Source organism: Hipposideros armiger, unplaced genomic scaffold (assembly GCF_001890085.2).
Source record: "Hipposideros armiger isolate ML-2016 unplaced genomic scaffold, ASM189008v1 scaffold_411, whole genome shotgun sequence".
Lineage (NCBI taxonomy): Eukaryota > Metazoa > Chordata > Mammalia > Chiroptera > Hipposideridae > Hipposideros > Hipposideros armiger.
The window spans coordinates 671,904-681,997 of NW_017731761.1; the positions used below are offsets into that span (position 1 = coordinate 671,904).

The following is a 10,094-nucleotide window of genomic DNA, read 5'->3' on the forward strand; positions in this document are numbered from 1 at the left end:
CTCCCAGGCCTGCCAGGGGGTTCCCCTTATCCTGTGTGGCAACTCCATGTCTCTTGAGGGGTCTCTGAATGGGGCCTTGTTTTGTCTGCCCCAGGAAACTGGGGCACCACATCCATGTCGCCTAATGACTTGGTCCCTGTAATCAGCAGACTCTGGTTTTCAAGTGAAAGCAGGAAAAGTTTGCTGATTGCTGATTACACAGACTATAAATTCCCCAAATCTGTCTCCTCGGGGTGTTCCCACAGAGCTGATGAGAGTCCCGTGGCAGACAGAGGATGGGATGCAGAGGGCAAGGGGACACAGTGGCGCATGGCAGGTAGCACAGGTCCCCTGCACAGGTCCTTGGCCCAGGTACCCACATCTGTGGATGGTTTCCTTGCTCTTAACGCTCCTCTCTGTCTCGCTAACTCACCTGCTATGCTGCCCTTGCTTTCCACCCGTCTTTCCTCCCCAGGATACTGAAAGAGCTTTGGAGCCACAGTCCTGTGTTCCAGCCCCCTTATTTGATGAGTGATCTTGCAAACCTCAGTGACGCGGGGACACCCGCCCCATTGCTCTACATTCTCCTCTGAGAATTAAATGATAGCAAGGTCACTGCTGGTCAAGCCTTTCTTCTCCGCCAAGCGTCCAGAGGGCTGCTACTGCCCCTTTCAACCACAGGGACCAGGAAGGTCGCTGAAGGTCACACAGCCATCGAGCGCTCGAGCAGGGATTCGAACCCAGGCATCCTGGCTCCAGAAACTACTTTTCACTTTCATGATATTATGTGTTTGACCCACCTCAGGTCCTCTTTCCTCCGCCCACCTGTTCAGTCCTGGCTCAGGGCCACCCATCCCTGAGACAGTACCTGCGCCATCGCTGCCCTCACCTGCCGGGAAGCTCCCTGGGGTTGAGACTTTAGGCCCTAGATGCTCCCTCTGCAGGTCAGTGACCTAGGCAGTGTTCACCCAGGCACAGCCGGGAGGGGACACCTGGGTTCTTTTGTCATCTCTCGACACACGTGGCCTACAGAGTTCTCACCTGAGAACCCAAGACTTCCGTGCCCATCTCGGCTCTGTGGTCTCCCGGCTGCGTGACCTCAGACAGCTCATTTTGGTGCCCTGGCCCTCGGTGTCCTCACCTCTAAATGAACACTCACCCCGTGTCTGAAATGGCTCACACGTGGACTTTGGATAGAGTCATACAGAGACACAGTGCTTCGTCTCCTGGGAAAAGGAGGCTGATGCCTAGAGATGCCATCGACCCGGCCCAGGAGGAAGGAGCAGAGCTTGTGCAAATGCTGCTTCTGTAAGCCGCTGGGATTTTGCTCCCAGCCACTTTCCTAGGTGTCTTTATGAGCCGACATACTGGCACCCTGGGGCAGGCATCCTGTGGCCATCCTGTTGTGTGTGTGTGAGTGTGTGTGTGTGTGTGTGTGTGTGTGTGTGTGTTATTTTCTCTGACACTCCACTGGCCTCCTGCCTCAGGGCCCCTGCCTCAGTTGTCTCTCACCTTGTCAGCACCACTGTGGGGATTTCACAGCTGGCAGCTTCAACTTCTACCTACTGCCAGCCCCTTCTCAGTCCACCCCTAGCTCTCCACCCGCCCCTGCTCTTATCAGTTCAGCTTGGCCTTTGCGCTTTCTCAGACTCCTCTCTCTCTCTCTCTCCCCCCCCCTCTCAAATTGGAAAAGACAAAATCAATCGAAAGGCACAGATTTGCAATACTGTGGCACACAGACGCCGATCTCCAAGGAGAGCCGAGCATGTCCTTATCATGGAGAGCAGCCCTGGTCCTCGCTGCTGTGCATATGCACTCCCAGAAACGTCACTGGCCTGGAAGCAGAACAGACCAGGGCTCACAGCAGGGCTGTGCTCCTAACTGCCCTGAGTGACTTCGTTGGCCTCAGTTTTCTCATCTACAAACTAAAGAAAAAGGATCCCAGGCTCAGAGAGGGGCTGCAAACTGTGCAAAGACACACAGCTAGTGAGTTCAGTGGGGAGCTGAGAATTACACTTAGATCTGACCCTAAATCCTTATATTTTCGCCCCTCCACACACACTGTCATCAGTTGATATGTGTTCCTTAAGACAACAGTCAAAAAATAAACTTAACATACGAGAACAGCTTAAAAGAAACATTCTATCCACAACCCCTCTTCACCCTCATCTATAAATACTCTCAACTCTCCAAGTATTTTTCCAAGTGTGTGTGTGTGTGTGTGTGTGTGTGTGTGTGTGTATTTGCATAGATATGGGCATGATATTTTTCTGTTCTATTCCATTTGCTTAACATTATTTCACAGAAGTATTCCACGCTGCCGCAATTCTTATTTCTAATGTTAATGTCCGCCTAATGGCATCCAAGTGACATGCTGTGATCCCCCTAACCATTCCCAATTGTTGGGTGATGAGGCGGCTTTCGGCTTCTCTGTGTCATCAAATAGCACTGCGCTGAGTATCCTTGGGTATGGAGACTGGTTCTGCCTTTTGATTTCTTTCCTGTAGATTCTGGGTTTAACCCAGGGTTTCTCAGACTGGGTGCTGTTGACATCGGGGACTGGCAATGCTCTGTAGTGGGGGCTGTCCTGTGCATCATAGGATGTTGGGCTGTGTCCCTGGCCTCTACCCACTAGATGCCAATAACATTTCCTCCAAAGTTGTGACAACCAAAAATGTTTCTAGACATTGCTCAATGGCCTCTGGAGGGCAAACTCACCCTCAGTGGACAATCATTGTGTTAAAGGGTAGGGGCATGTGAAATGCGTTGCAAATGGAAGTCAAAGATTTTGCAGAATCTGAACAAAATCTGATTAGGGCATTGTCAGAGAGTGAAGGGGTGAGGAGTGAGACGAGAGTCAGAGGCCCCAGGCTCAGCTGCAGCGCTGCCAGTCAGCATTCGCTACCCTAGACCTCAGGTTCTCATCTGTGAAACGGCAGCAGTAAGAGTGACCCAGTGGCCAGGCATGTGAAGAGTGAGTGAGGTCAGGACCCTAAAACACTGAGCTCAATGCTGGGCCCAGAAAACTCTCAGTAAACGCAAGTGGTGTTGGCCTGCTCTGGGGGTGGGGGTGGGGTGAGCCCTACTGGGTTTGCCATCTTTGCCTTTGCTGCCTTTGAGGATGGAAAGTTGGGGGGAGTTGAGGTGACAGAGTTGAAAGGGAACCATTGTTGTTCAGTCCTATCCCCAGCCTTCTGCTCCGGGTCCTTTCCCTGGTGCAGAGACTCAGCTCCCTGAACCTGCTTCTGTGATGGTTCTGGGAAGCATTCATTGGTTCATACATTTATTCATCCATCCAAGGTATACTGAGTGCCCGCTTTGCACCAGACAACATGGTGGTGCAGATTCAAAGCACGGCTCTGAGGTCAGACACACGGGGTTCAGACCCCCCCAGCGCAGGAGAGTGAGCTCTGTCTGTGGGCCAGGTTCTGGGGGCCCCCAAGCATCTATTTCCTGTGTAAAATTCACAGCATCTATCTCAAGGTCCGATAAGCCCATCCACAGAGAGAGGCCATCATGGGGTACTCGCCGTGTCATAGGTGCTTGGTGAACACTAGGCTCAGCCCGGGGTCTCTCTGCCCCGCGAGCTCTCGCAGGTGGCTGGGGTTCTTGTCCAAGGCCAACATGTGCTCTGGTCTCTGTTTCCAGGAGAAATATGTGGAGGAGCTCGCAGCAATGAGACAGACTCTCCAGACAGACCTGGAGACGTCCATCCGGAGGATTGCCGACCTGCAGGCAGCTTTGGAAGAGGTGGCATCCAGTGACAGTGACACAGAGAGGTAACCCACCGAAGGCCAGGTGGTGCTGCATGCCTTAACCTCACCTTCAGATGTGGCCCCCACCCAGCGCCTGCTGCACCCTGGGGAGCGCTGTGGCCTTCCGTGGCCAGAGCGCCCACTCTGGGGTCTGGGGGACACATCTGCAGGGAGACCCAGATGTGTTTGGGGGTGGGGGGGATAACTGGCTGGCTCAGGTGAGAGGAGACAGGATGCCAGCTAGCTCAGCCTGCCAAGCCTTCAGGGAGGCAGCCTGGGGGAGTGGCTGCAGACGGACTCCAATATGTGATCTTGGGCAAGTTGCATGTCCAACCTGGGTCCAATTCCCTTGTCTATGAAGTGGACATAGGATTTTTGGACAAACCACATCAAATGGCAAACATTTGACCACTTTTGACCTATAGACTGGACGTTTCATGTATTCAACCCACTACCCACCTCATAGGGTGGTCAGTGAGAGGTAAATGAGTTAGTAGATGGACATCACTTAGGACAGCGCCTGGGGCGTGTAAGGGTTATAAGCATGTAAGCTATGTGTGTGCAAAATCACAAGACATTTTACAAAAGCAACAACATTCACAGATGCAAGATTAGATGGCGGGTGATGGGCGAGACCGCTCAAATTCAATGTCAGAGCTGCTCTCCACCATCTCCACTCAAGCCGCCACAGGCCCTGGGTGGGCCGCTCATCTGGAAGGAGTTCGAGGTGTCCTGGCTGGGCCCACGGCCCCTGCAGATGGCGCAAAGCAGCCCATTCCCCAGAGCTGCCTTTGTAGCCTTGGCGTGTTATTCTTCCGGAAATCACAGCTGCCCGTCTGGCTGCAGTATCTCTGCCCCATCCCAGCCTCTGCAGCAAAGCCTGGGCAATGGAGAGAGTCATTATTTTTTTGCCTTGCTTTGGCAAGAAACAGGGTGCCTTCACCTGGCCTCCAGAGGTGGTCCCCACCCAAGGCCACTCCTGCACACACCTTGGTGGGCTACGTCGGCTTTCATCTTGGTCTTCATCTCTGGGAGGGGAGGTAGATTCACGCTGCTGCCAGAACAGTCAAAGATCAGACCACAGACTGCAGCCTTCTCCATTCCCATAGGAGGATCCTGACCTCGGAGGAGTCCGAGGTTACACAGAAAATTTGCATCGTCCCCAGAGTTAGAGCCCAGGGCTGTTCAGCTTCCTACCCAGACCTTTCAGTCACATCCCTCTTAACAGGGCGACTGCTGGCCCAGAGGAGGTGTGGGCATGACACCAGCAGTGGGGGAAGCAGACGGAGTTGCAAATGGGCAGCAGTTTAGCCATTGGGAAGAACGGGCTATCTGTGTTAGAGCTGACCCCAGCTAGTCGACAGAAAAAAGGCTGGAAGGAAACATGCCAATATTCTGATACCAAAAGGGAAGGGAAGGCATTCTTGATGACCCGAGTTTTTGTTTTCTTCAAGTTTATTTATATTTTCTAAAATGTCTGCAATGAACATGCACACACCCCCCGAGCTATACTAGCGCCCTGTTTAGGTTTTGCTCACATAGGTGATGTTTATACAGCTGATGTTAGAACGTGAATACATTCTTCCCTTGGTGCAGGCCTGGGCAGGCCGTAATCTGCTGCTCAGAGGCACGTAACCTCAGACTGTCCCATGAAGGTCGGCATCATCTCGACAGACACCCACATGGCTCCAAAACCTCATGTTCTTGTCTCTACACCTTCCGTTTCTCTCAGAATCCTTCCGTTTCAGCAAAAATGGCTTCCATGCACTTTCTGGGTGTTTCCACCTCTCCCTGCTAATTTGTACAGCTGTCAAATTGCTGGTGAGATGGAAAATCACTGATGTTGCAGCTGCTCCCCACTCGTGATTACATGTAGGGGTCTCCCGTCCGCCATCCCCTCCTCTCGTTTTATTAGTGTCATGACTGAACTAACATCGGTAATTACAAACCCCCATTGCAGATATTACCCACTTGATGCTTGGGCTAGCTTCTCTATTAATAGAAATGCTAGAGCTTTTGCATTGACTATAAAGAGAATTAATGACGGTATCTATGGTATTTTGGGTTTTTGCCAATGAGCAAAACTTTTGAACCATTTTCACTTGCATAGCTGCAGATTGCTTTTTGACTAAACAATAAAAGTTGTAAAAATAATGAAATTGGAAAGGGGGAAAAGAGGGTCTATTACGTGGAGGTGTGGGGACAGATTGGGCAGTAGGTGTGACAAAAAGTAACGAGCAGATTGTCACCTGTGGAGTAAGATCCTGGTGGTGAGATCACCGAGGGCCACAGACATCACCCCAGTCTCTGCTGACAGGGTGTCCTCTCAGGCCTTAGAGGGACGCTGCCATCACCCTCATCCTAATAGCAGGTACCGGGATCTGTTGATATGTCTGCTCCAGTTGACAAGCCTCACGCACACCATCTGTTCTGATCCAGCCTTCCTGAGCTCCAGGCCCTAGCTCCCAGGAATCCAATCTGAGCCCCAGCTTTCTCTCTGCGTTTTCATGATCTTTTGCCTCTGGGGTCTTAAATCTTCCTCCCTACTGGACTTCCAATGCCTTCTCCTCATTCGGATCTCTACTTTCCACACAGCATTGGACTCCTATTTTCTAAGTTGGAAGGCTCATGGGTGTTTCAGGGTTGTGTGAGGTGTGAAATGATTATAGAACACCAGGTGTAAAGAAATGCATCTTGTGGGCCGGCTGAGTGGTTCAGTTGGTTAAGAGTTAGCTTAAGAGCGTGAGCTCTGATCAATAGGGCCAATGGTTTGATTCCCACGTGGGCCAGTGAGCTGCGCCCGAGCTGAGCTACCAATGGGTGGCAGGATGGCTCAGCTGGTGAGAGCACGTGCTCCTAACAACAAGGTTGCCTGTTCAATGGTGGGCTACGCCTGCCTGCAACTAAGGCTGAACTCGGCACCTTGAGCTGAGCTACTGCCTGGATGGCTCAGTGGATAGAGTGTGCACTCTTAACAACAAGGCTACTGGTTCGACTCCCGCATGGGATGGTGGCTACACCCACCTGCAACTAAGATTGAACACAGCACCTTGAGCTTAGAGGCCACGGAGCTGCCAACGAGGGTGCTCTCCACAACTAAGATTGAAGAACAACAACTTGGCTGGTCCCCTGCCCCAACTCCCCAACACTGTTCCCCTACCCCAATTCCCCAATTAAAAAAAAACCTGAAAAATAAAAAATAAACTACTTCAAAAACAAAAGAGAAAAGAAATGTACCTTGTGCCTGGCAAAGCCCCGTGCAGTGTGTAGGATTACCACAGTTGGGAGTCGGGGAGGCTGTGGGGAGGGGAGGGCATAGGCTCTGCATACCTACAAACCTGATTTGCAATCCGGTAGCCACTAATTTATTTCTGCCTGACCTTGAGCAAGTTATTCCACCTCTCTGAGCCTCAGTCTCTTCATCTGTTAGCTGGGTCAATAACAAGAAGTGAAACAATATGACTGCTTAGCACAGTACTTTGTACGGAGCAGGGGCTCAAGAATCATCTGTTTCATTCATTCATTTGATCAGTTCTTACCGAGCACCTGTTTCACACCAGACACTGTTAGATGTTTGTGTTGCTCCACTTGCGTCTTGTGATCATTATTCTCCATCTTAGAGATGAAGAGAGAGTGAATAACTTGCCCAAGACCAGCAGGAGTTACCGTTCTGTTGAATGCCTGAGGAATGGGGTGGGAGAAGAGCATAGATGTCGCCCCACCTTCATGGAACCTGCATTCTGATGGGGGGCAGGGGGAGAGGAGGTAAGTCCAGGGATAACATGAAGACTGGTAAGTAAAACACGAGAATATAACAGGAGTTACAAAGGCAGAGAACACGAGGCTAGGATGAATAGCAGGGCAGGTAGACATGGTTTCTTTCAGAGGAAGTCATTTGAATTGAGACCTGAAGGCATTTGAATTGAGCCAGCCGCAGGAAACTGTGGGGAAAATGGAGTAGTAAGGGCCGGATGAAGCATGTTCTAGGGAGTGAAAGAGACGCGTGTGCCCCAGTAAGGTAAATGACAGAGAAGCATCTCGCCGCTCCTTTCTTCCTTCACCCCACCATCTCCCACTGCCTCCTTCCATCTCTCCACCTCTCTTGAAATGGCCCACAGGAACCCACTGAATCCCCCAGTTCCTTGTTGTCCCCCAGAACCCCAGGCAGGATCAACTACAACTTAGTGGGTCCACTGTGAAACACAAATATGGGTCTTCTTGTTCAAAACACACTCAGAATTTCAAGACCGTGACAGCAGAGCCTGATACCAAACCCAGGCCCTTCCGGGCATGGGCGGTGAGCCTGTGAAGCCAGCCCTGATCCCACGTGGGTTTTAGGAAGCATTTCTTAATTCTCAGCAGGCCTTGGTCCTAACTCTCTGTCCTGTAACTTGGATTTAAAATTTTCAAGGAGCATCAATTTCAATAATAGCCTAGGAATGGGAGAGGACTAGGGGGAAAATTGCTCACAAAGACATCTGAACACCTTTCAGGGAATTAATATTGTACAAACCATGTTCTCTGGTCACAGTGCGATGAAAATGGTTATCACAATAAAAAAGAAATACATGCCTTGGTAGGTGATAGAGCCACCATCCGGGACAGAGCTCCCAGCTGCTGCCCCAGGGCCAGCCTGTACTCGTCCCCATCCTGACAGCTCCACAGGGCAGTCCCCTCTTAATTATCTCGTCACCTGGGGGAAATGGTTTGGATTGGAACCTGAGGGATGGATAGGATGTGCTTCTCCAAACTGAGCTCTCAATTAGGATTCAAACCCACCCCGGGAGGGAGAGGGAGAGAGAGTGGTGCTTCAGCTGGAGGAGAGGTTCTTTAAGAGACTTGTTCAAATTATGAAAAGCCACGTTTCCCCATGTTGGGAATTGGATCCAAGTGTAACAGGCCTTCCAGGCTGGAAGGATGGTTACGTGCTCAGAAAGCTAGGTGGTCTGTGTAGCAGATTTAGAGTGTGTGCTCTCCTGCACTAGAGCCCCGCATGGTACCTTAGACTGTGGCATCAGCCTTCTTAGATTAATGGAGAAATGCTTTAAGCTATTTCCCCAGGCCTGGAGCATACTCATTAGTCATGGAGGGAGGGATGGGCCAACCGACAGACAGCCCAGCGTCGGCGGCGGCTCTGTCTGTCTCCTTGTCTAGTGGTTCGGGCGGGCGGGGGAGTGCGGAGAGGTCAATGGATGACCTCTGATTCCTGGGTCAGCTGAGAGTGTATCCATTCCAGCTGGCCCAATCTGAGATGAATGCTCTAGAAAGGAGTTCTTTATTGCTGTGTTGAGTTCAGTTGTACATTTTCCAACATATACCCTTTCCACTTGGCTCTAATGAGGCTGCAGTGGGACAAGGAGAAATATCCGGGTCTAACCAAAGATTGCAGCTGCCACCGAGGGCATAATTCTGAGTTAGTTTATTCATTAGTGGGCCTAGGCTCTGGCCACACTGTCAAGGTCCCTGCTGCATAGTAGGACAGGCTTTGGACATAGTAGGGCATCTCTTTTCCTACAGTTCTCTTACCTTCTAATTTGCTCTTCCCTTTTTGAGTAATTAACATGCCCTAGAACTGCGGGGGAAAGCTTAAAGAATTTCTACGTTATTCTGAAAATGCTGATGCCACATTCTAAATTACAACACAGGGCTCTAGTGTAGGATAGCACATATTTAAATGATGCCACAGAGGCCACCTGACTTCTAAGCATCCTTGTAGCTTGGAAGGCCTGGATACCCAGCTGGTAGGGTTCATGGGGAGTGAGGGCTCCGAGCTACTTTGTCCACTCTGGCATTCCAGGAAATAAATGATAATTGTGATCATAGGTACTCTTTCCTGAGAACTTTGTGTCACACTCCACAACCTACCTGTTTTGCACGTATTGTTCTCACAACAACTCTCTGAGGTTGGTACCATTATCCCCCCCAGTTTTCAATGATGAAATGGAGCTTAGAGAAGCCAGGAAAGTGGCCCCAGCTCACCAGTAAGTGATGGGGTCATGATTTGATTTCCAGGCTGATCCCATCACCCACACTTCTAATGATCAAGTTCTATGTTTGTGTCAAACATTCCCCTTCTTCCCCTTCTCTTGTGAAGGTCTCCGTTCTCTGCCAAATAACTGGCCTGTCACTCTGGTGAACTTGTGTCTGTCACTGTGATGTGGGGCCAATGCATTCATGCATTATTTCCCAAGCGATGTTTGTATTCAAACTGGAGTTGTCTGGCAAAGACTCATCCTAAAGGAACACAATAGAAGACTATTAATTATCTTTTTTTTTTTTTTTAATTATTTATTGTTAGTTTCAGGTGTACAGAACAATGCAATAGTTACCCTTTTCACCCTCACAAAGTAACAACCCCCC

The 10,094-nt window shown here is 50.4% G+C and overlaps 1 protein-coding gene across 1 annotated transcript in view; it reads left to right on the forward strand.

Moving 5' to 3' along the window:
- MYO18B (myosin XVIIIB) overlaps positions 1–10,094 on the forward strand; it is a 286,118-nt gene that overhangs the window by 236,749 nt on the left and 39,275 nt on the right. The window contains exon 39 of the mRNA XM_019663943.1: positions 3,628–3,758. Coding sequence (XP_019519488.1) covers positions 3,628–3,758 — 131 coding nt within the window. The remainder of the gene's footprint in view (positions 1–3,627; positions 3,759–10,094) is intronic.